The 26099-nt window shown below is 45.3% G+C and overlaps 2 protein-coding genes and 3 non-coding genes across 5 annotated transcripts in view; 4 read left to right on the top strand and 1 right to left on the bottom strand.

Annotated features, from left to right (window-relative positions):
* The window catches only part of LOC119383595 (dolichyl-diphosphooligosaccharide--protein glycosyltransferase subunit 2), a 49406-nt gene extending 44822 nt beyond the window's left edge, over positions 1–4584 (bottom strand). The window contains exons 1-4 of the mRNA XM_037651839.2: positions 4330–4584; positions 2109–2308; positions 1287–1379; positions 279–387 (exon numbers count right to left, since the gene is read on the bottom strand). Of these exons, the coding sequence (XP_037507767.1) occupies positions 279–387; positions 1287–1379; positions 2109–2308; positions 4330–4351 (424 nt within the window). The 5' untranslated portion in view covers positions 4352–4584. The remainder of the gene's footprint in view (positions 1–278; positions 388–1286; positions 1380–2108; positions 2309–4329) is intronic.
* A 64-nt stretch (positions 4585–4648) lies between these two features.
* LOC119383596 (protein N-lysine methyltransferase METTL21D) lies at positions 4649–15627 on the top strand. The gene is made up of 4 exons (XM_037651841.2): positions 4649–4957; positions 10177–10360; positions 14321–14440; positions 15493–15627. Exons 1-4 carry the CDS (start codon positions 4728–4730, stop codon positions 15598–15600), a joined length of 642 nt encoding a protein of 213 aa, XP_037507769.1. The 5' UTR covers positions 4649–4727; the 3' UTR covers positions 15601–15627.
* On the top strand, positions 5003–5074 carry Trnad-guc (transfer RNA aspartic acid (anticodon GUC)). The gene has a single exon. It is a non-coding gene; the product is annotated as a tRNA-Asp (tRNA).
* On the top strand, positions 5542–5613 carry Trnad-guc (transfer RNA aspartic acid (anticodon GUC)). The gene has a single exon. It is a non-coding gene; the product is annotated as a tRNA-Asp (tRNA).
* On the top strand, positions 8355–8426 carry Trnad-guc (transfer RNA aspartic acid (anticodon GUC)). The gene has a single exon. It is a non-coding gene; the product is annotated as a tRNA-Asp (tRNA).
* Positions 15628–26099: the final 10472 nt, after the last annotated feature.

Raw genomic sequence — 26099 nt, 5'->3', positions numbered from 1 at the left:
ACGTAGGCCGGTAGAGGTCTATTAATAATATCTGTGGTTTAACGTCTCAAAACCGTGACATGATTATGAGAGACGCCGTAGTGGAGGGCTCCGGAAATTTCGACTGCCTGGGGTTCTTGAACGTGCAGCTAAATCTAAGTACACGGGCCTCAAACATTTTCACATCCATCAAAAATGCAGCCGCTGCATCTGGGATTTGATCCCGCGACCTTCAGGTCAGCAGCTGAGCTCCATAACCACTAGACCACCGTGGCGGGGCAAATGCATCTAAGACTGACCTGATACACCAAGAGCCTTGAGGGCCAGAACTGCGTGATAAAGCTGCGGTACGGATGAGTCCTCCTTCAAAGCAGCCTGCAGCGTTGCCTTGCCCTCTGGAATGTCAAGCTGTAACAGTGAATAAGAGAGACGTTAATTAGCTGGCATTGCAGGAAGCACAGGGCATAGTTAAACATCTCACAACAGCCATTTCTGTGCCCTCAATTGGATGTCATTCACAATAACCATTTAGCGAGCTACTGCAGCTCTTCTCAGAGAAAAGGTTGCGTTAGATGTCACCGTTGATACTTCCATGTGTTAGATACTTCAAACAGCAGTACAAAAACGCAAACGTTCTTAAATGTAAGCAAGGAGAATGGAAAAACTGAAGCCGAGCCCTGCTGCCTGGAAAGCTGCTTCTTACGACATTGGCAGCACATGCTGTGAACAGGAACACTAATGTAATTATGAAATTTTACTGGAATTTACTTGTCAAAATTGCATTACGGTTACAAGACACGCTGTAGTGGGGGACTTTGGATTAATTTTGACCATGTTGTGTTCTTTAATGTGCACCTAAATCAAGGTACACGAGTGTTCTTGTGTTTCGCCCTTATCAAAATGTGGCCAGCACAGCCAGGAACAGAACCCACGTCCTCGAGCTAAGCAAGGCGACACCTTACCTGCTAGGCTGCCACGACGGGTCAAGATGAGCATTATAGCAGCCGGCTCTTGGGACAAGGCATTCGAACAAAATAAATTGAGGACATTACCACGTCACAAAACTTTTTTTTTAGTCTCTCTATGCTATACAACTTCTCGTTTCAAACAGTAAAATGTATTTGGCAGTAAGTGCTTGTCCTCGTCTCTTCTCATTCCTCCCACCTTGTTTAGCACTGTACCACTTAGTGCTATGAACTGAACCAATCCAACACTCTCCCGAGTTACATAATTAATTCTTAGTGACTATTTAGTGAAGTACCTACAAAACTGTGTACAACAAACATTTCACCAGTGAGAAAACTTACAGGACAGTTTCCGAGCGCTTTGCTGCCAGATGCCGCATGGTAGAGGGCCTCGAGGTTCTTTTGATCAACAGTTTTTAAAACTTTGCAGTAGTCCTGAAACAATAAAGATGGAATGAAAGAAAAAGCACAGCTATTTGCCTCCTGCAACATTTCTTTCATGGCACTGTCACCAACAAAAACTAAAGCCATAATTCCCTTCAGGCTACGTCCCTGGATTCATAAGGCTCTGTTAAATCACAGACTCCGAAAGTTGAGCCCTTTCAAACACCCATATTACAGCCCAGCTTTTATAACTGCAACAGTGATGTCTTCTAAAGCAAAGGATGCAAGTTGGCATTTAATAGATTAATTCAATCTGGTCCGAGAGAAGCATTAAATAAAGTAACAATAAGAAAGAAAGGCCTATATTACATCTTTATTTGAAGCAAAAAAATTTTTAATGCATGCCCAGCTTAGAATGTGTCATATACGCAAATTAGCACATAGAGCAAAGAAAATAAAAGGACAGGCAATGTGCTTTCCTGGAGTCTGAGTATAACAAACTTTCAATTTGGTTAAACTGGTCATAATCCAGTAGTATACACCACTAACGCATCATAATGAGGTTGCAATGTTGGAGGTTGTCCGATTTTCTTGTCTACAGTTGAAATATCACCCGAGCAGACAGCGTGGGCACTTGTCTACACATACGACGCAAACCCTACACACAACCTTCGAGAAAGCTAGCTTACCAATACGCTAATTTTTCTCTTTCGCTCGGCTTCTTGCATCCAAAAGACATACCACCGTATTATGTAACTGCCATTCCTACAGTCAACTTGCCTGGGGGTTTGTGATCTTCTCACCCAGCAGGTTCAACCCGTAAGCTGCGTAGTGCGCAGACGGCAAGTCTGCCAGGGCCTTGGGCGACGTGAAGAGGCTCTTGAGGCGGGCTTTGTCTTCGGGACCAAAATATGTGGAGAGTGACAGGGCACTGCATAGCTGGGCCCCTAGCACAGCTGCCAGGAGAAGCCTAAGTAATGCTGCAACAGGAAAGGGAGGGTTGTACACATACGAACCAGCCACAAGTAGCGCTAAATGACATAGAAAATAAGAATGCAGAAACCATTTACACAGTAACCGTATGCTACTGTTAATGATCTAGCTATCCCATTGAATCTTTCTAGGATTTCACGTTTTACTTTTGAATAATAAGCATAACACTGTGTACTGCGCTAGCCTAGGCTGCTATCTTGTAGCTATGACTTCTGTTTCATCTTATTCCGGTCTTATCACCCACCTCTCATGGCAAGCTGACCCCAATGATAACTTCAACAGACCATCACTCTGACCACTGACTAAGTGCAAGAAGGCATCACTACAAAACAGGATCAGCAAGGATTGCCTGCGATATGCTGATATTATGGATACCAAACAATCCAAACATTCAATTTGCACACTCACGACCATAACCATACCTAGAAATTTCTCACCACTAAACTGAATATAGCAAGGTTTATGAATGTAGCGTTTGGTCAAAGGCTGGCACAACAGAAATAGCAACAAATAGACAAATCGATAACTGATAATGTGGTGAAAAACAACCACGGTTTGGAAGTAAAAGGATGCGTATGCGATAATATGGTTCACTTTTGTCCTCGTGGCTGCTACGTTTTGAGTACTAGCACAATAAGAAACTGTGTATGTGACATCGTGTGTGTGTGTACACGTTTGTTATCAGGTGTTGCACTGATAAGTACTCAAGGCACTACTGTTGCACTGTTACGGCAGAGGTGTTCCCAAGCGTAGAACTGCAAAGGCCATCACATAAAATGCAGGCTGTAAGAAATACTTGAATAGTCCTTTCGTATTTCCTTCCAAGTGCACCATAGTCCAGGTCCAGGTATTCGTTATCAGGCACTGCACTGTTAAGTACTCAAGACAATACAGCTGCACTATTACGATCAGAGGAATTATGGTAAAATTTCAAAGACAAAACACAACGTGCATAATTGGAATTTGGCCACTACCTCTTTCCTTCCTGGTAGGCAGCCTTTGGTACAAACTTTGACCTTAAGAGCAAGACCTTGATAGAAATGAGAATCTTGAAAGGCACAGACAGGCACGTGCATACAATTGGAGGTTTCACAAGGCACGAAAAGCTGAGCGCTGGATGCAGGTGGGACGACGTGCATAAAGTTCCTTAAATGTGAGTCATTTCTCACACGTAAGCAAGGCGTACACCAGATCATTTACTACAACAGATCATGTGTTCTGATAATTACTAATGCAACTTTAGTTTCGGGTACCGACAGCTGAGACAGTAAGACCAACAACTTCTTGCAAAGCGGTTGGTTAATTCGCGGCAATCTCATCAATCAGTTCTGCGTATTGCTTTCAAATTTAGCAAGCGAATGCCTTTAAGTTGGTCCTCTTAAGAACTGTAACCTTTACGCTTTAAATACTTTCTGTAAGAAATTAAGCTATTAATGTTGTTTCACAGTTTTCTCACCCCGAAAGGCAATTTAAACGCACTCCCACCCACAAGACGCCTGCACTCAGAACCGGTTCGATCGGCGAAGTCCGAACGTTCTGACAGTAAACAACCACGAAGTTTGAGCACTACAGCCTGTGCGACGTATGAAACGACGACATAGTTAACGGGCTAGACGAACGCGTAACGGCGACATTTCAGGATATTCAGTGAAAGTGCCGTTATCTAGTATCAGGAGCCAGTACCTAAGCGAAAGACGAGCATAACCGTGAGGCGCTGAAGATGTCGTAGTAGATTTCGTTAACTCCCGTAAAAGATAAAAGGCAGTTTGTCAAAATGAAATCGATCTCTAGGAACGGCGAAGTTGGCGGACACGACACACCGGCAAGTGTTTCTCGCGATGCATAACGCCACGTGTCAATACCGGCAAAAAATAGTTTATCGCCGGCCGGCGCGGCGCCGAAACAAGTGCATTAAGCATCCGTGGTCTTTCACGATGCCCGCCGCAAACGCTGAACTCATCGTAACGCACTTTTCAGGCATAAAAGTAGAAGTTCCAAACAAACTTACACGCACACTCGCCTCGCCTCATCGTCGTCTGAAAACCGAAGAGACCCCTCGCGTTAGTTTATGTTGACACAGCAAGCCGTACGGTCGTGGCCGTTGGCCGCAGCACACGTAGTTTACACGTCAGCTGCATCGGCCTCAGCCGCGGAGCCGTAGCCAACGCTTTTTGCGAGCCACGCTTACAACACCGCGAAATTTTCAGAAAGAACGCAGAAGTTTCTTGTAATAAACGCACGGGTTGGTTTCAAACTAAACCGGATACCAATGCTCTTTGTTACCGCGGCTACCCGCATGGCGTGCGTGCGCGCCAAGTTTCAGGCGTTTCAGGTCAGCTGAGCGAAACAAGAGAGAGCGACCATATCATAGCGTAATTTCGTTCGTTTCTTCCTTCGAAGTACCCGATGAACGCGTCCACGTTCGTACGCACTGTGCATTTAGACTCGACCGATGTCGAGCTCGCCATACATCAGTGGACGGAAGGCGACGTGGGCTGCGTCGTGTGGGACGGCGCGCTCGTGCTGGGTAAATACATCGACCACAAGAACTGTGTGGGCGAATGGGATGCGAAGAAAAATGTTCTGGAATTGGGCTCGGGAACGGGTATCGTCGGCATCATTACTGCCAGCTTTGGGTGAGTGTGTGTTTTTTATTAGACTTAAAGACCGCTTGTTGCCAGTCCTCGTTAGTATAGTGGTCAGTATCCCCGCCTGTCACGCGGGAGACCGGGGTTCGATTCCCCGACGGGGAGTGTTTTTTTTTTTTTTTTCTCTCTTTTGAATTTAATCTATAGTTTTCTTGTTCACTTTTAAATGTCTGCAACTTGAAGAGCATATTTCGGGCAAGAAACATTCCCCGACCGATACGTCATATACTCATATTTGTAAATATTTCTGACTGGCCCTACAAATGCTTACACGTTTATTTCAACCAAAATTCCGTATCACGTATAAGTTTGCGTCAGAAGGCCAATAACTGCCTTGTTCGTTTCAGTTTCACCTGGCGGGGCTGTACTGTACGTAGTACATTTGTTAACCTCACGGAGCGGAGCGTAAAACATCCCAAGTGCAGTAAAAGTCTGTTCTAGATTTTGTTTTAAGGTCCCACTTAAAGCGAAAGCTCGTTTAGCACGAACAGCACGATGCATCAGCGCTAGTACGAAGACAAAAAGCGGTAAATGCCCACACCAAATGGTCAGTAAGTGGCGAGGTGCATCAGTCCTCGTTAGTATAGTGGTCAGTATCCCCGCCTGTCACGCGGGAGACCGGGGTTCGATTCCCCGACGGGGAGTGAGTTTTTTTTTTTTTTTCACTTTTTTGTTTCAAGTTATTGTTGGGGCATTTCGTGTTAAAACCACGATATATTTATGAGGCACACCGTAGTGGAGGTACTCCGGATTAATTTTGCATTTCGCCCCATCCATATGAGGCCGCCGAAGCTGGGAGCCGAACACGCGTCTTTGAGCTTAGCTGCGCGAGTCATTACCTGCTATATAGGCTACCACTGAATTTTTATAATCGGCGTGTGCAACTTCAAGCGCATCATAGTTGACGTGCAAGCAGCATTCGAGGCTCGTCAAGCGCTGGAGCCTGACTGATGCGAGTACATCCCTCACAATTTCGTTCCTCATAATTTCATTCCTCGAATTTTGTCCGTGTTCGTATTTTAAATGTTTGTAACATAACGATCACTAGTTTCTACAGCTGAACTGTATACAGGTTATGAGTTCACGGAACGTATACTGTCTCCCCGAGGTATTAAGCGGGTCCACCCATAACGGCCCCGCTTAATTCGAAATCTCGCTTATTACGAACAGCATGGACAGACATTCGACAAACCTTGCCAAAGGCTACGGCGACCCTTCCAGTTGTCTTTGCTAACCCATGGCTGCGCCAATATATGTTCAGAGAGGACGAAATTAACAGAGGAACCAAGGCCTGACGTTTGCAAACCGTTAAAGAGATGCAGCGGTGCACTTGGTCAAGACGCATAGTAGTTCATATATATATTCGGGATATGTGAACGTCGGTTCACGAAAATTCCAATCACTCTTAAATCGCGGACTAAACATGGCGGCCAACAGATGTAGAACGGCTAACTTTGGAAACTCGTGGTCGCTGTGAAGGCGTGTAAATATTTTAGTATCACCCGCGCCTTGCAGGACCTCAACAAAGTTTTGCAACCAACCGACCAACCAACCCGGAAAGTTAAAGCATGAGAGAATTTCGGGGGGGGGGGGGGGGGCAGCAACTCCTCAACCCCCCCCCCCCTCCCCAAGCTACGGCCATGAGGTCTCTTCGATTTGGCTTGCACTGCCTGCACTAGTTCTGGAAAGTGCCGTGGCGGTGCGAAGCGGTGCTGCGCCGGTTCAGCAAGTGCAGGTGCAGCCGGTGCAGCCGCGACACTGGCGACACTACCACGCGGCGGCTACCACCGAAGATGCAAGAGCAGGCCGTCTTGGTCGAACAGCCGATGCGGCGTGTATCGCTGGTGTTGTTTACCAAAACACTGCCGCGGTGGCACTCTTCGTAGCTGCCGTATGGAACTGCTCGACTCTGCAGCGAGGACGATTCGGACAATGGCGATCCTCACAGCGACTCCGAGGAGGAGTTTGACTAGGGACCATAGTTTGACGGTGTATGTGTTTTGTCGCCTGCATGTTGGTACGTGAAGATGTAACTCCTGTTCCCGGGTACGAGAACGTCGTCGGCAGGTTCCATGAGTGTAATTTCAAGAGACTGTTCAGACTATCTAGAGGCGTTTTACTGGTTCAGCGGAAAATTGCGCTGGTTTCGGCCTTCTATGAAAGCGTGTGCGAGGCCATACAACAATAAAAAACGAAAGTATCTGAGGTCCTTTGACCGACGCTAAGACGACTTGACGCGAATGTTCAGCTATCTTGGAAAGTGTATGCTCGCAAATTTGTGTTCAAAGGGTTTTACTGGCGTCGCCACTTCACGCTAGACTATAGGGAACGAATGTGACAATTCTTGTAAACCATTAAGACACATGTATACGCACGCTCGCCTGATGAATACATTTTTAAACTCAAAAGTATTTCTAGAAGACTTCCTATCGCATCAGCTTCACGATTTCGCAAAGGCGAACTGAGAGAGCAGCATCGCGAATCGCGCCACATCTTTATTACTTTTTTTTGTATCATTCATATTGCCGTCATGTACGGTGAATTTTTCTGCTCACGAGACATGTAAAAGGTCCGCCTTAATAGCTGCCGAAAAGACGTGGCTAAAATTACCCGTCAGAGTCAGCAGTTTAACTTGCTTTTGCACGCCCTGAACAACAACACGCAGCGTCGTCTGCTCCAAGCTTGGGAGGAGGAAGGGCGCCATGCTGCACTTCTTTGCACCTCCTTTTGAGCGAGTGCAGGCCGGCAGAGAACTCGTGCAGAACTACGCTTGCACCTTGACAAAACGAGGGAACCGGTGCAGCGGGCGCGCGCGGCACCAGCAAAACGAGGACGACGGTGCTGCACCCGCTGAACTGGTTCCGCCGGTGGATGGATGGATGGATGCTATGAGCGTCCCCTTTATAACGGGGCGGTGACAAATGTGCCACCAGGCTCGAAAAAAACAAAACAACCTTTACTCTTTTTTTTTTTTTAGCGTTGGCCTAGTGTCTTTACTTCAATTAAATCTATTTTACTCCAGAAGAAAAAAAAACGTTAAGTTTTCAGCTCCGTTCTGTGCCCTTTACAGCCAAATCGAAGAGACCTATGGTGTTCTTCCAGATTTAGGTGCTCGTATATTTTGACCACCACCTAAGGTAGTCAAAAGTACGATAATGTTGACTCTTCCTCAATAGCTTGACGCATATTGTAATCATATAGCGGATTTGGCGCCTCAAATCGGGTAATTAAAACGTCATTGTCTGTTAATGGTCTGTTATGCGTTCGCCTCAGACGAGTCAAAAGCGAAAGCCATATTCTTCTTGTTCTTAGTATCTTTTTTTCTTCTGGGCAGACCGATGCCAAGGGCCACACTAAAGCGTTAGTACGTGCCGGTTGTACCCTGTCCTCGTTAGTATAGTGGCCAGTATCCCCGCCTGTCACGCGGGAGACCGGGGTTCGATTCCCCGACGGGGAGCGTTTTTTTTTTCTGTATTCCACTTCATTTTTATTTTTAACGTAGTCTACCATGGGTCTTGATGGGCTTACTGACGAAGAATATTAAGTGTTACGCGACAGCAGGAAAGTCACCATCGCCGTGAGCAGAGTTTAAAAAGCCAGAAAAGGCGCAAGAGGGGTATCAATGTCGCCTTGAAATATTCGTTTTGGCTCACTGTATCGTGACTAATTCTGGCAGTGTCTGTGTGGGTCTGATTCAGTCTTTATCGGTGAACAACCATCACGCATGCCTTGTAAGAGAAATAACAGGAGCCCAACACGTAATGTTGAGCTCTTACTCTTAAACTCAACTTTCTGTAACTCTATAGGCTTCAGTAAATCAGTCAACCCGTCAACAGCTCGTATGCCGCTAGTCGGAGGCCTCCACTTGTCGTAAAATTGAGCTCTGAGCTGCGCTTGAATCGATCAGTAAAGCAAGAATTCCACCTGGAAAGCTGAGCTCATGGCTCAACTTTCTGTACTTCTGAGAATCAATCAATCAATCAATCAATCAATCAATCAATCAATCAATCAATCAATCAATCAATCAATCAATCAATCAATCAATCAATCAGTGGTCCTTATGCCGCTCGCGCACCGGTCCTGCTTTTCGAAAACTGGAGTTCTAACCTAAGCTTCATTCGACGAGTACATCAGTAAGTCAACACCATTGACCTATAGTAGGGATCGGTACATGACGCCGGCGCAGGAGGCAAAGTATGACACAATCAATCAGGCACGTAGCCAGAATTTTTTTTTTCCGGGGGGGGGGGGGGGGGCAAGGCCTAATTGTTCGAGAGAAAGTCTTTCCATGGCAAAAAGAAAAGGTTGCCCGGGAATAGAGAAGGCTGGACGAATTTCGGGGGGGGGGGGGGCGGCCTTTCCCTCCTTGCCTACGTGCCTGCAATCGATGAACACGCATGTTACATATTTTTTTGGAAGATAGAGCGATCGACGGCTTTGACACATACTTATCACCTAAAGTATCTATCTTTTCGGCCTCAGTTATTTCACGCGTGAGTTTGCTTCTGCTTCTTGCGGCAATGGCGTATTTCTTATAGATTGGTACGCAGTTCTTTTTCACACGCTGATCTTCATGTGTGCCAAAGCCGTCGATCGCTCTATCTTCCAAAGAATTATGCTACCTGCGTTGTCATTGATTGTGTCATACTTTCCATCTTGCGCCGGCATCATGTATGGTCACGAGTGCCCTTATGTATTCCGGCGGGATGGGCGACTCTCTCCGCAGGACCTCCATCCCATCCTCCCCCCCTCCCGCCCCCCCCCCCTCCACACACACATTGGTTGAGTCTGACAGAAAAGAAGCTTCGCAATGGATGCAAAAAAAAAAAAAAAAGAATGGAACGATGCATGGTACGCTTCACACAACGGCCTGCCTTAGGTTTCCGTTTTTCCGGGGGTAAAGGTTGGTATTAAACAGCTCATGGAACACAACATCAGGGGTTCCGGCCCGCCATTATCGTCAAAAACATGCATGGCCATAACCCTGCTCTTTAAACAATGAACGGACATGTCCGACTAAAGAAAGGTATGAAGCGTCCCCTTTAAATTATTAGAGGTCGGCGCTCCCACTCCCAACCCATGTGCACACATGTAATGTCATCCTCACGCTTTCTTTTATTTTATTTTTTTTTGTTTCATCCCCTCTCTCTCTCTGTCCAGTTCATTCGGAGCTGACAGAATATTCTACGCGTGATTCTATTTCGCAGGAACGATGCCTTGCTCACCGACCTCCCGCAGTTTGTGCCTCTGTTGGAGAAGAACCTCGAAGAAAACCGTGACCGCCTCAGAGGAAAGGCATCCGTCAGGACGCTAGAGTGGGGCGCCCCACCTGACACATACATGGTCGCCCCCGATGTCATGCTCATAAGCGAATGCGTCTACTACGACAAGGTAACGAAAGACAAAAAAGCGCTACTGCTGCAGGTGTAGACTGTTCCACGTTTTATTTAAAGGGTTACTGAACAAAAATTCGAAAAACTGACGAAAACATCGAAATTCTACTCGGAAGACGCGACTGTTCCGATAAACAGGATTTATTTCACGTATTTTTGAACAGTTGCCTGTATTTTTGGTGGACTGTCAGCGTGCGGCGGCTGCACGCGAGTGCGAGCCGTGACGTCACATTCACCGAGACGCATGCAGGGTGCCCGTATTCCTGTCCTCCTCCTCTTTCTTTTCTTCACCTCTCCTTTCATCCCACTCTCCCCCTTCCACAAAAGCGCTGATGCTTTACCCCAGCCGTAGGGCATCGTTCGCTGCCGGTGCTGTTCGTAGTGGCACGGCCGCTGGATGAAAAAGCGCACGGGCCATCTTTCATCCGGCGGCCGTGTTTAGTGGTTCTGGGAATCGTAGGGAGAGCTGAGCGGGTTGAGAGACGCGGGCGAAGGCTAGAATTGTTGGCATGCCAGTTTCAGGTGTACTTAACGTCACCAAACGTCACCTCCTCTAGTTCACGGCGCGGCTGCTAGACGCAGTAGTTTGTGAAAAAAAAAAAAAACGCATTGAATCCATTATTTTCCTCTAGTTTCTGCCTGAATTGAAGGCTCTGTCTACCGATTTCAGCAGCCAATCTCTCAGTTTGGTTGAAAATCTTGGCGGCAGAAATTTTGTTCAGTATCTCTTTAACGATCGATTCCATTCTTTGAAAAAGTAAAAAAAAATTAGATGGTCCCTTATGCATTCGCCTAAGACTACTCGAAGGCGAAAGCCATCTTCTTTTCCCTCTCGGTCGATTGTATTGATCAAATCGAAAGGCTTTCTGCACCGTACCTGGTTTTGCACTGCCTCCGTGATCGGCCCGCCTTTGACTAAGCGACGATGTCATGTGATGACGTCATCACGTGACGTCACGTGATGTCAGAAATTTCAGACCCGCGACGCCATGATAACGTCATAGGGTGACGACATCACACTGTTATTTTTTGCATCATTTGTGTTGACGCCGACGGGCTTTTTTCGCATTGACTGAGGCATCTAAGGCTATCGCGTTAAAAAGAACAGTAGAATAGACCTTGTACGTGACGTCATGGACGCCGCTTCTGAATGTACTGGTACTCCACGATGGTGGTTTTGATGACAAACGAATTGCGACAATATGAAAACGACATGGCAGGAGCGTCTCTGCGCGTGCGCATAACGAAATAACCTGCATGTGATGTTTTGATAGCATTAATGTGGCATCGCTAGCGTCGCGTCTCCACATGCTGGTGCTCCAACATACGCGGTTTCCGTGACTTTGGTGCAAGCCATCTATAGACACGAACCATGCTGTGTTTTACGTTGAGGTTTCTGTTTGCATTTCCTGCAGAAACTCGCCTTATTCAGCTTACCGTTCACGTGTCGGGTACGCGTGTGCATGTATTGACGCTGTTGCACGGACCGGTGTAAAACGAAACTTCATCACTGCGTTCAAAACCGTCATGTAGCGGTCCCTGTTCACACGCAGAAATCAAGAATGTTGAGAAAGAAACATAAAAAAAGAAAAACACAATCTTCGACCGAGCAGCTACGAGCGTCTGAAATCACACTTCAGCAGTATTAATTCTTGACTTGCTTGCAGATCGCTAAAGTTGTGAAATTGACGAACTGATAATGATGGCGGTCGGCACATTCAACGCCGAAAAAAAAAGGCAGAAAGCTTTTTTTTTTTTTGTAGACTGTAATGGCGTGAGTATTTCTGTCAGCAAATACTGCCAACATATGTGGATTATTTTTTCAACAGCTGGCAAAGTTAATGTTCATAGCAATGAACAGAGGAAAAGAGCGGCATCTACTAATTTCAACCGCAATGTGTTCCCCTTTGTCTTAACAAATAATGACGGGGTTTAGAAACTGCACAGTCAGTTTTAAAGAGACGCCTTAGTGAAAATCTCGGGACTGATTTTGACCTCGTGTGCTTATTTAACCCATATATATGCCGAAACTCATAAAAAAATGAAAAAAAAACAAATATTTTTTTTTTCACAAAAAGTGTACTTTTACTCTCGAAAGAAAGAACAAGTTCTTTATTTACTGTCAGGTAAACGCAACACTGTTTTTCAAGCCGTCATATACATATAGGACACTGGGCATTAGGGGTGCTATGTGCGGGTGTGGTAAGCCTTGAGACATTTCACGTGCACACCGACACTGCACTTCTTCTTCTCCATGACGCCTTTCACACAAAACACGCGTTTGCCCGGAGAGAGCGGTCGGCACGTGGCAGCATGAAAAGCAAGCAATGTTATAGGCTTGCACGCGTTGAGAATGAGGCCTGCTTGATGTGCTGTAGGTGGCGCTAGTCATCAGCTAAAGAAATAGCGAGTTAGAGTGCATCGAAGAAGCGTCCTGTATGTAGGACACTGGCCATATATGGGTTAACGCGGACTCAAAGCACGGACGACGACAATTTTTTGCATTCAGCCACGATCAGACGGAAATCAAGCCCGCGATCTCGCGTTTCGTGCTGTAGAACGCAATTGCCACTGAGTCACTACCGCTATCCCACCATTTGTTTCCAAAGGTGCACCTCGTTCGCAGTTTTCCAAGATACTGTGAGCGAATTAATTTGTGTAGCTTATTCTAGAATTATACATTAGGAGTCCGCCTAAAATAGTAGAAAGCTCGATACAGAAGAAAGCACCCGAGTTTTTTTTTTCTTTTTTCTTTTTTTTTTCAAAATGAACGCAATGTCTTGCGGTTGACAAAGTGTTACATATACCGCATGCTTCCGTCTACTATTTTTGCGACATCCGCGATGTTGGATTTATTGGAGATATGCTAGGCTAGTGCCCGACCTGCCTCACACTCAAAGTTGGACAGCCGCTCCGGTGTAATCTTTGTTCGCACGCGACATGCTCTTTCCTACTCTTATTAGCTGCGAATGTCACGCATTCGCCGCGCATCGTGAGAGACAACGTTAGATTTGCCGTCGAACGTTTCCTTACGACCTACGCCGATTCCCAAAATTCACGCTTGCCAACACCACACGCGGGCCGAATCCACTGCTCCGTTTCTTATGCCAGAAAATATGCTTCGCCACATTGTAGCTTTATGTGCAGTGAAGCCAGCTTCTCGTCAACGCTGTTTTGCTCTGCGGTGTGTGTGTGTGTGTGTGTGTGTGTGTGTGTGTGTGTGTGTGTGTGTGTGTGTGTGTGTGTGTGTGTGTGTGTGTGTGTGTGTGTGTGTGTGTGTGTTTCCTAAGAAGGCGTCGTCTCGTCCACTTTGTTCAGTAATGCCCAACAATGTGGACGGGGGAGGCCCTCCGTCGTAGCTCAATTGGCTGAGCATCTTACGCTTAACTCGAAGGTTGTGGGTTCGGGTCCCACCGACGGCGAGGGAGGTTTCTCATCCACTGTAATTCAGTTACATTTATGTCATAACTAATACACTATACAGTTAAAAATAACAAGTAATGTCCCCCATGCTTCCCTTGGCTTAATTGTCTCTTGGATTCATTTAGGTTGCTTCGTTTCTCGAGCGCAAGGTACGTCGCAAGGTCGCCCCAATTTTTATGCGCCATCTCCACAATTGTCAAACGTGGCCATCGCTCTATCTACGGGGCCGGTGCTGTTGCATTTACGGCTGTCGTCCTTGGTCTTATTCTTCTGCTCGTTGTTCCTGTCATTGTTCTTGCTGCTGCTCCGTTTTTCTGTGAGCACTCTGTGCGTCTTTTTTCTTTTTTTCATTGTCTGTGTTTTTTCTGCGCTCTATATCAAGATGTCAACTTGCCGACTAGCTCGGACTCGGACCCAAGTTCAGTCTTCGATTTTCTGCATGTCGAGTATCGAGCCCGCACCTCGCCGCACGTTAAAGGTTGGAATTGATAACGCTAATCTTGTCCGGAATATATTGCGCGTTCTGTTGTCGCAGGCTGTGGACCCGCTGCTGAAGACTATGACAGAGTTGTGCGGTCCGAACACGGAGATGCTCGTATCTTACGAGGACAGGGACAACGATGCGAACTCGGCGGCGGTCGCCCGCTTCCTCCGGGTGCGTGTTCGCCAACGTTACTAAGCCGATACATTCATTTCCCTGGGCAGTATCTGCGCAATTTGATACGTGGCCAACCGGAGTTAGATTTAAATGCGGCTTCAGTTAGCTACGTCGCGCACAATGGCAATAACGAGAGAGAGAGAGAAAGCTCCTTATTCAAAGCAGAATGATCAGCCAGCCTATATTCGCCTGCTTGCTATTCTGCAGCGAGAGGGGAGGGCGGAAACAAAGGCCACAGATGGATGTGGTCAGAAATATATGTAAAAAAAAAGAGAGAATAAAATGGCAGGTCTTGTAATAGCTGTCCTAGGCAATAACGACGCATGCACTGTGCTGCAACCTGCATGACGCGCTTATATGTATGTATGTAATTAGTTACAGTCGGATACAACTTGGGAATTCCGGAGAGGCCCCGCCCAGATGACCGAAGCGCGGCAGACGATCGCCTCCGCACAGAATCAATTGTCCCGCTCATGCACTTAGCAACATTCTCCGAAGGCGGGGTCAGCGGCCGTCTGGCTCATGACGTCATTCTGGAGTGCGCGCCCATTGATGCAGGCTTGTGTGCATCCGCCTTTCAGAAGGAAATGCCGCAGACTTCTAAAGTTGTATCCGACTATACTTAGTTAGTTAGTTAGTTAGTTAGTTAGTTAGTTAGTTAGTTAGTTAGTTAGTTAGTTAGTTAGTTAGTTAGTTAGTTAGTTAGTTAGTTAGTTAGTTAGTTAGTTAGTTAGTTAGTTAGTTAGTTAGTTAGTATGCCTTTCGAGGAACCAAGGGAAAAAAGATGACAGCAAGCTAAGTCACTAGATTGAGATTTGATAAACAATCTTTCGTATTGTAGTAATTTTGAAAGGTTTCCTATTTTTTTTTTGTTCATTGTATTTCGTTTATTGCGGTTTGTTTCGTTCAGAAATCAGACAGTTGCAGAATGTGTGTTTGAGAAGGCTAAGGAGGAAGACATCGTCCTCAAAGGAGCATGGTTTCTCCTCCTAATTCGTAATTTGTCGAATAGTGAAAATTTAACCGTATTTCTTTCTCCTCGGCTACAGGGTTGTCGGCAACATTTCCTCATCGAAGAGGTGCCCAGCAAGGAGCAACACCCGGATTTCTCCAGCCACGACATTCACATCTTGAAGCTGAGACCCATTGAGCAGTGAAAAAAAAAAAAGAAAAAAAAGAGATCAATAAAAGCAAACCTATGTTGATCCTCTGTGCGCGTACTGAAGCGTCTTAATTGCCATTACCGATGTCACCGAAACAATTCCGGGTTCTCCAAGTAAATATGTTTAATGTTTCGTTATGTATAAATTTTCACTTGTTAATTTTTCTTTTTGTTTTCATTTATTGTTATTACTATTTTTTTAATGTTCGGGGAACCTGCTGTCGCGCGTGAGGTTTCTGATGCTTAGGCAGTGGTTGATTAGAACGAAAAATTTGGAGGACACTTAAGCTTCGCCTTCAGGGGCGGAACGCGATAGTGAAATCGGGCCCCGTTCTCATCGCCTTCTGATTCGCTTGACATGCCTCGCTTCTCGATGGACACGTCAACCGTGCCGCGAGTAAAGGGACGTCTGTACGCGTGACATTTGCCGTTGTAAACTCTCCTAGGATGCATACTGCAACTACAGTTGCGAAGTACCCACTACGCCGTAATTAATCATTTTGCGAAGTAACGAAGTATCCAAGACGCGTCTGTAAGGCAATACGAACAGCTACGCAGCTGCACACTTTGTTAATGCTGCGGATGATGATTCATTATGGCCGAGGAGGGAAAACAAAAAGAGAAAAAGAACAGGTTCTTCGGCAGAGCAGCTACAATATATATTGTAAGCACATTAAACGTGCGTCATCGTTCTCACTTGTATATAGCCATCATCATCGTCCCTATTTTTCTTCTTCTTCGTGTTTGGAGCCCAGGCAGACACTGCAGAATAAACGGTTCTGCGGCCGTTGTCTGGTCCGGTCGTCCTGCGTCTTCCCGGAGACAATATATATTCTTTGAGCGAAGAGTGAGCCCACATATGGCCAAGCTTTTCAATATCTAGCAAATGTTATCGTTTGAGGAAACGAACAAAGGAAAAGATGAGCATCGTAAACACGGTCGTCTTCTCATTTCAACGGCAATGTGCTCCTTTGTTCTTAAAAAAATAATTATGGGTCCTGACGTTCGAGAACTGCATATATAGTCAGTTATAAGGGGACGCCTTAGTGAATGTCCGAGGATTAATTTCGGCCACTCGTGATTATTTAACGCGCTCTAAAAGCACGGACGACGACAGTTTTTCGTATTCAGCTCTGATCAACCGGAAATCAAGCCCCGATCTCGTGTTTAGAGCTGCAGAACGGCATTGCCACTGAGTCCATGCCGCTATCCCACCATTTATTTCTAAAGCTGCACCTCGTTTGCAGGTTCCAAAAATACTGCGAGCGAGTTCATTTCTGTAGCTTATTTTGAAATTACACATTAGGAGCAGTAGTTAGTCAAGCTAACTACAGCTTTGGTAATTTTGTATATTTCGTGCATTTTGTATTTCGAGTATGTATAGCTATGTAAGCACTGCTGCTGTTACGCCCAGCGCGACCACGTCAGGCGGTTAACCACCTCTTTTTGTCCTGACCGCGGGCAATACCTTGTAATATCGGAAGGATAATTAAATAAGAATAAAGAGTTCACCTAGAATAGCAGTAAGAGCCATACAAAAGAAAGCACGAGTGTCTTTCAGAATGAAAGCAAGGCCTTGCTGTTGAGAAAGTTACGTATACCGCATGCTGTCGGGGTACGATTTTTGCGACAACCGCTACGTTGGAATTATGTGAGATGGGCTGTGCAAGTGCCCGTCATGCACCGCACTTCATGTTGCACAGCCGTTTCGGTGTCATTTTTGTTGCCGCGTGACATGCTCTTACCCACTCATGCTCGCTGCCTGCGAATGTCACGCAGTCGCTGCGTGTCGTGAGAGCCAACGTTAACGTTAGTTTGATTTCTCACGACTTGCGCCAATTCCCAGGATTCAGGCTTGCGAACACGATACGGGGGGGATGGCTCAATTCCCCCGTGTCTTGTACAAAAAAAAGAAGAAGAAGAAGAATGAGGTTGGGGCAGCTATGCATCAGTGGTGCGACGACTGAGGAAGCAGCGGAGGAGGAGGGCGACATTGCCCTCCTGCTTTTCCTCCTCCTCCTCACTTCCCTTTCCCACCTTTTGGTATACCATACCATATACGGCTATGCTTGCTATCTCTCTTTTCCATCTCTCCCTCTCTCTCTGTCAATTTCTTTCTCTGTCTTTTTATCTTTCTCTCTCGTTCTTCCCTTTTTTTCGCTCTATTTATCTTTCTTTCTTTCTCTCTCTCTTTCTCTCTATGTACTCGTTCTCTCGCTCGTCAGAGTTATTGCACCCCACGCCGGACAAATCGGCGCGCGTGTTCTAGGAGCGAAGCAGAAGGTGAAGAGGAGGACAAATACGAAGAAGAAGACAAAGAGAGCGCGTGCCAGTTCGTGATGATGATAGTTTTCTGGTGTCGCCACATGGCATAACAAAAAAACAATTTGAAGATAACAAAAAGCTTAACATCTCCGCTGTTACCACTGCCGGAGGGCGCGCTGAGGTTTTGGAGAATCGGGACCTCCCACCTCGCATAACGAAATCACCAAGCATTTTTACCTGGGGCGGAGACAGTACCCTCCACCACACAGAAAATTAAGCAGACCACAGGCTCTGACACTCAGGCTACTTCAGGTCGGGGCGTACCCTAACCCCGCGCTATTGCACAAGATCTATCCTGAAATACAGCCAACTAATGCACGTTCATTATGCGTAGATATCGCTAAGCTCGAACATATGATCTGGCGGTGCCCCGCGTTACACGGCGGCGAAGTCATCACGCCGCCAATATGGGAAGATGCTATTACAAGCTCCGGACTCGAAGCACAACTATCGCCAGTCCAACGGGCCCGCGACGCAGCAGAGAGACTTGATCTTTCTGTTCCGACGCGGAAGCTGCCCGCAACGTGCTAGGGCGTGTTCCGAGGGACCGAAATAAAGTTTATTCATCCATCCATTCATCCATCCATCTCCGCTGTAAAAAGATGCTTCGCCACATTGTAAGTGCATGTGCAGTGAAGCCAGTTTGTCGTCAGCTGAGTCGATAGCTTTGTCTGCGGTGTGTGTCTGTGTGTGTTGTCAGTATGACGCGTAGGTTTCCCATTTGCACCAGGGGGAGGGGGGGTCGGGACTAGCTGTGCATTCAGAGTGAGATGCACAAAAGGAATCTATCGTGATCAAACCATGGAAGTTTTTCTACGCAAGGTTTATTCCGACTGTGATCATGTCTGGAGCAAAATGAAAGCGCTGATTAGGACTGCTAAAAAGATACGCGGCCCGGAGTAAGGGGTGGAGAGGGGGCGATAGGGTCTACTTTCCGACTAGGGTACCGATATGGGCTTGTTGGTACATCTTGAACAGGCTAGTAGCATAGCGCGGGAAGACACACGGACAAAGAAGAGGTACGATACGAACACAAGCGCTATACTTTCCGCTCTTATCTTACTTCCCTTTCCCCTTCACACAAAGACGCTGCGGTGTGCTCATTTATGGGTTGGAAAAATAAGCGTCTTTCCTAATCGCTTCTTCTCACTGTCCGTGCTTTTGTGCGCTTTATGTTCTTTTAAGATGCCAACATGCCAACTAGCTCGGACCCAGACCGTAGCTCACTCTTTGATTTCCTGCACGCCCGGTACCCAGCCTGCACCTCCTCACATGCGATGGATTAGAATATATGGCCTTGATCCTGTCGCGCGTCCTTCATTGTCACAGGCTGTGGACCCGCTTCTGAAGACCATGACAGAGTTGTGCGGCCCGAACACGGAGAGGCTCGTGTCTTACGAGGACTGGGACAACGAAGCTAACACGGCAGCTGTCGCCCGCTTCCTGCGGGTGCGTGTTCGCTATCGTTTCTAAGCGGATATGTTCTTTCCCTCGATAGCATCGGTCCGATTTGATACGTGGCTAACCGGAATTAGATTTCAATGCGGCTAGAACGGCAATAACGGCGCATGCACTGCGCTGCATGATGCGTTTGTATGTATATTGTTAGTTATAGTCGGACACAACGTGAGAAATCCGGAGTGGCCCCGCCCAGATGACCGAAGCATGGCAGCCGATCGCCTCCGCGGCTAAAGAAATAGTCCCGGTCATGACCTCAGCAACGTTCTCCGAAGGTTGGTCACTGGCGGTCCGGCTCATGATACCAGTCTGGAGTGCGCGCCTATTGGTGCAGGCTTGAGTGCGTCCGCCTTTGAGGAGGAAATGCCGCAGACCTCTAAGAGCTGTATCAGACTATAGTTAGTTAGTAAGTTAGTTAGCTAATAATTAGTAAGTAAGTAAGTAAGTAAGTAAGTAAGTAAGTAAGTAAGTAAGTAAGTAAGTAAGTAAGTAAGTAAGTAAGTAAGTAAGTTAGTTAGTTAGTTAGTTAGTTAGTTAGTTAGTTAGTTAGTTAGTTAGTTAGTTAGTTAGTTAGTTAGTTAGTTAGTTATAGTTCGTATGCCGTTCGAGGCCCTTAAGTGCAATCGAAGAAAAAAAACATCATGACAGCCAGCTCATTCAATTGATTGAGATTTCAAAAAGACCATCTCTCTCTCTCTTTTTAGTTTTCAATTTACGTTATTTTGTTTCTTGCGGTTTATTTCAGTCAGAAAGCGGACATCGTAACCTATTGCAGCATGTGGGCTGAGGAGGCCAAGAAGACAACGTCTTCAAAAAAAGCACGTTTCGGCATTTTTAAGTCTTCGTACGTTGTACAATACTGACAATTTATTCTTGAATTCGTTCTCCTCGCCTGCAGGGTTGTCGGCAACATTTCCTCATCGAAGAGGTGCCGAGCAAGGAGCAACACCCGGATTTCCCTAGCTACATTCACATCTTGAAGTTGAGACCAATTAAGCAGTGAAAAAAAAGAAAAAAAAAAGCTGAATAAAGGCGAACCTACGTTAATTCCCTGTGCGTGTACAAAAGTGGTGTACGCCGCGGTGGTACAGTAGTTACGGTGCCCGGCTACTGACCCTACGGTCGCGGGTTCGATTCCGGCCGCGGGCATCGTATTTCTATGGAGGCGAACTGATAGAGTCCCGTGCACTTTGCGATGTGCGATGTCAATGCATGTTGCAAAACAACAGATGGTCAAAACTTCCGGAGCCATCCACAACGGCGTTTCTCACAGTCATATCGTGGTTTCGGCACGTAAAACCCGAGATATTATTATTAGTACAGTATAGTACCAAAGTGTCTTACTTATTATTACCGATGTAACTGAAATATTTAGGTGTTCTTCAAGTAGCTATGTTTATTTAACATTTTGTTATCTGTAACTTTTCAGATGTGTATTGTTTCATTTTCGTAATAATAATAATAATAATAATAATAATAATAATAATAATAATAATAATAATAATAATAATAATAATAATAATAATAATAATAATAATAATAATAATAATAATAATAATAATAATAATAATTATTATTATTATTATTATTATTATCAATCAATCAATCAATCAATCAATGATTTATTTAACGTGCCCAGGAACAACCGTAAGGTCTTTGTGCTGGCGCACGCAAAAAAAAAAAAACAATAAAAATAAACAATACAATACAGACAGTTTTCAGAAATAAAAAGAGCAAGAACACGTAGACAAAGAGAAAGGAACACAAAAGGGGAGGAGTAAAATAAGACAACACGAGAAATATTGACGGGGCATAAAAAATTAGATTGCATATATACAACTATGTGGAAAGACTGAGAAGGGAAGACTTTGTACATTGTGCCACACTATGTCAAAACAGTGCAAAGCTCGGATAAAAACAATGATTGTGGGCTATGAAAAACGTCAAGATCAAGAAAATTAACATTATAGAGACTTTGTATTCTGTGAACGGTAGAGTGTTGGAAGAAGCAGGCGGGTACATGAAACGGTCTGTTCTCTCTGGTTAACTTACGCGGAATTCGAAAATTTACACAATTGAGAAGTACAGGGCAGGATATGATACCGTGGACTAGCTTGTAAAGAAATAAGAGATCAGAGCGATTTCGTCGGCAGTGAAGTGATGGCAGTGATAATAATGCAGCAGTACTTGAACGAGATCCAGAGTCATTTTTAGCAAAGCGATGGTTATATATGCTGAGGAATTTTTTCTGGACTCGTTCAATGGTGTTACCGCTGGATTGAGCAATGCCATTCCATATCACGGACGCATACTCAAGTTGCGGAAGACATATTGACGTGTACAATTTGTGTAGGGCCATGGGAGACCTGAATTCTCGAGATATTCTACAAACACATCCGAGAGAACGAAGGCCCCGCATAGCAGCACGCTTAACGTGAGAAGAAAAGTTTAACGCGCTGTCAACAACAACACCAAGATCACTGATTTCATAAACCTTGCATAACGGCACAGAATTGACAGAGTATTGAAATGACACGCTAGATGTTTTGCGAGTGATAGACATGAATTTTGTCTTCGAGGTATTCAGAGAAAGGTTATTACCGTCGCACCATTCGGAAAAAGAGCGCAAGTCTGACTGCAGCAAGCGAAAGTCGTTAACTGAATGATTTTCCTTAAAAATCTTGATGTCATCGGCATACAAGAGGAAAGAAGAATTACGAATGGCAAAAGAAACATCATTAACGTAAATTAAAAATAGGAGTGGGCCTAATACCGACCCTTGAGGGACCCCACTAGTCACTTTATACAAAGAAGACGTTTGGCCATTTACGGCAACATAACAATATCTATTGAGCAGATAGCTCTGCAGGAGATTCACAACTGACAAGTCAACATCAAAGTGCGCAAGTTTAACCATAATCAGCGTGTGGCTGACTACGTCAAAAGCCTTGCTCAGGTCACAGTAAATTACGTCAACCTGTCCTCTCTGAGAAATAGGTGTGGAGATCTGCGTCATGAAACTAGCAAGATTTGTGGTAGTTGAGCGGCCAGCGAGAAAACCATGTTGATTAGGAATCAATGAGTTTTTCACACTAAAAGACAATATGTCGTGAAGAGCCAGCTCGAAGATCTTTGATGTGGCAGATAGTAGAGAAATCGGGCGATAATTAGAAGCATCTGTTTTAGAGCCCGACTTAAATACTGGAAAAACACGAGCAGTTTTCCACATGCTTGGAAATGTGGAAGTGTCCAGGCAGTTATTAAATATCGTAGTTAGTACTGGGACAAATATACTACCATAAGCTTTTAGTATGGCGGAGGAGATGCCATCTGGCCCACATGATAAGGATGGTTTTAAGCGCTTAATGCATTCGCAGATAAGATTTTCATCCAGCGACAAAGTACTGGATGAGCTAACCGCCTTGGGCTGTTGTCTGATATCAGTGCTAGAGTCTGAGGCCTTATAAACGGATGAGAAATGCGTGGCAAAACAGTCAGCGACGGCATGCACTTGTACCCCATTTGAGTCCAGTAGTCTGAAGGACTCTCCGCTTTTGCTGGACCGTTTACGTACATACTTCCAAAACTCAGCCGGCCTGTCAGAGGCGCTTTTTTCTAAGAATTCAATATACGAACTATGATCCCGTTTATATAGGCGTTTAGAGAGAGTTCGAAGGAAGCTGAACTCTTCCTTCCACTCGCTGGATGGAGAACATTTAGATTTCCTGTGTGCGTGATCTTTATGCTTCAGTGCACTGATAAGTTCAGATGAGAACCAGTGGGGATATTTACGTTGTTTAGGTGTATATTGGGGAATAAAATTACGCATGCTGCTCAGTACAAGCTCCGTAAACCGATCAACCTGCTCATCAACATTAGGTTTGTCAGTAACCTGTGACCACTCAACGGTAGACAAGTGATGATAGAGGCCCGTGTAATCACCTCGCTTGAAGGCAAATCTCGGAGATTTGTTTACGTAACTGCTGAAGCTCGTTGTTTCGGCTGATGCGGATAATCTTACGTTAAGTGGTGGGTGGAATTTGTCAGGACGTACAAGAGAGATGCTGGAGCGGGAAACTTCAAGGGGTTGATCGTTTGACACAAACAGGTCTAAGACGTTGCCACTGGAATTGACGACTGAGTTATGTTGCAGTAGGGAATTAAACGCCAGAAAGTCCAAGAGCAGGCTGCACTTTTTCTCTATGAAATGATTGTAATGAGAAAAAGTAAGCGTGCTCCAGTCAATTCCAGGTGCATTGAAATCCCCAAGAACAATAATTCTGTGCCCACTATGAGAAGATACCACAAGTTCAATGGAAGACATGACATCATGAAACGAGGCAGGGGACATGCTGGGCGGTAAATAGAAACATCCAATCAACAATTTTTCACTGCGCTCAAGGTTGGTTTCTAGCCAAATGGATTCTTCGATAGTTTCTAGGTCTTTCCGTCTAACGGATTTCAGTGAATTGTCAATGGCAATCAGCACGCCACCGCCTTTCTGCTTGGTTTCACTGAAATCTCGGTCACTGCGGAAGGTGGTGTAGGTCGGGGGAAAAAAGTCAGATGAGGGAATTTCAGCGCCTAGCCAGGTTTCAGAAATAGCAATAATAGGAAAAGAAGACGAAAGAACATTAGAGAAAAACTCTCGTGTCTTGGTACGTAGACCACGAGCATAATAATAATCAATCAATCAATCAATCAATCAATCAATCAATCAATCAATCAATCAATCAATCAATCAATCAATCAATCAATCAATCAATCAATCAATCAATCAATCAATCAATCAATCAATCATTTATTTAACGTGGCCAGGAACAACCGTAAGGTCTTTGTGCAGGCGCACGCAAAAAAAAAACAATAAAAATAAACTATACAATACAGACAGTCTTCAGAAATAAAAAGAGCAAATACACGTAGACAAACAGAAATGAACACAAAAGGGGAGGAGTAAAATAAGACATAATAATAATAATAATAATAATAATAATAATAATATTATTATTATTATTATTATTATTATTATTATTATTATTATTATTATTATTATTATTATTATTATTATTATTATTATTATTATTATCACGTTCAAGGACCCTGCTTCCGCGGAGAGGCAACTCACACACGCTTTTTCCGCGCTTTTCGATCACGAGGCTTCTAATGCTCAGGAAATCATTATTAGAAGGAAAACTTGGAGAACGCTTGAGCTTACCCTTCAAGAGTAAAAGGCGATAGCGTGATCGGGCCCCGCTTGCATCGCCTTCGCATTCGTTTGCCACACTTCGCTTCTCGGTTAACACGTGTACCGTGCCGCAAGCAAAGGAGCATCTGTGCGCGTAACATTGGCCGTTTAAAGCTCTACTAGGATGCCTACTGCAAGCACAGTTGCGAAGTGCCCACTGCACCACAATTAATCATTTAGCGAAGTAACGAAGCACCCACTACGCCTCCTCTGCAAGGCAATGCGCGCGTCCGCGCACCTGTACCCTTTGTTGATGCTGTGGCTGATGGCGATGGTTAATTGTGGCTAAGCGTTTTTTTTAAAGGGTGGGTCTTTAAACGTTAGTTTGATGTTTGGAATGCCTGCGTTTATCGTATGCGGCTTTCCCGCCGTTAAAGTGTATCTGAGGAGAAGCTACCTTTGCGCGCGCCCTTCGTTCTTATTTGCAGTGGGCTGCAAAAATAAGTTTTAGAAATGTGATGCATGTTAAAGCTGGAATGTTTCCGAAGAACGGTTATGAATAAATAAAGGTTAGGACGCATGTGACCTGAAGTCAAACGCGTGACTCTACTTCTGAAATCAGTGCTTCGCCGTTTCCACCGCAAATAAAAAGGAGCGGAGGGGCCAACCTGTTCCTGAAGCATGCGCGTCAGCGTGCCGCATCATGCTGTTAACCATCGAGTTTCCGAGCACCGTACTCGTTTCCAACATAAAATATGTGTATATATATAAGCCTCGCCCACAGAACCGTGGCACGCCTGACCCTCACCTGTGACAGACAGTCGTGCTAGCTTGTTTCCGCTCAAATAGGAAGTACTTCTTTCCCGGCTAATGTATTCGAATACTACGCATACTAGGAGTTAAAGGTTCGTCGTTACTACCTTACTAAAATATCGCGGTTGGCTGAACAGCGGTGCCAGAGCCCCCGACGAAATTTACCAGGACGTTCAACTTGAATGAGTTGAGCGCATACGAGGACACTGACAGAAGGAAGAGACGTGTGTGTACGTCTCTTCCTTCTGTCCGTGTCCTCGTATGCGCTCAACTCATTCAAGTATGACCAACCAACAAGCCCGCATCGCCACCCTCGTCAGGACGTTCAAGTTACCCACCTAAAACCAATGACATAAACGTGTTTCTGTATGGGAAAGTCAACTACCTGAAACACGATGATAGTGCTTGACGTCACAAAAATAAGTAAGCGCTATTGGCTGGAGCAATTATGCAAATTCTCTGTGGGAGGGACAGCCATGGCTGTGGGCGGAGTTTACATTTTTTTTTTCTTAGTTTGCAACCGAGTGTAGCCGCGTCGAGAAGCGACGCAGTCTAGCGACAGTATAGTACAATATAGTATAGTGTACAGTATAGTACAGTATAGTATAGTGTGTAGTCTGCTATTTGTGATGTAGCACAAATAGCAGACTACACAGGACGGGCGTTCTTGTGCGGTCGTGTTTTTAGTGGCACGAACAAGGAGTGACACCCTT

This window comes from Rhipicephalus sanguineus, chromosome 2 (assembly GCF_013339695.2).
Source record: "Rhipicephalus sanguineus isolate Rsan-2018 chromosome 2, BIME_Rsan_1.4, whole genome shotgun sequence".
In the NCBI taxonomy this organism is placed as follows: domain Eukaryota; kingdom Metazoa; phylum Arthropoda; class Arachnida; order Ixodida; family Ixodidae; genus Rhipicephalus; species Rhipicephalus sanguineus.
Note: the sequence above shows the minus strand (reverse complement) of the source record. Positions and strands in the feature narration are given on the sequence as shown.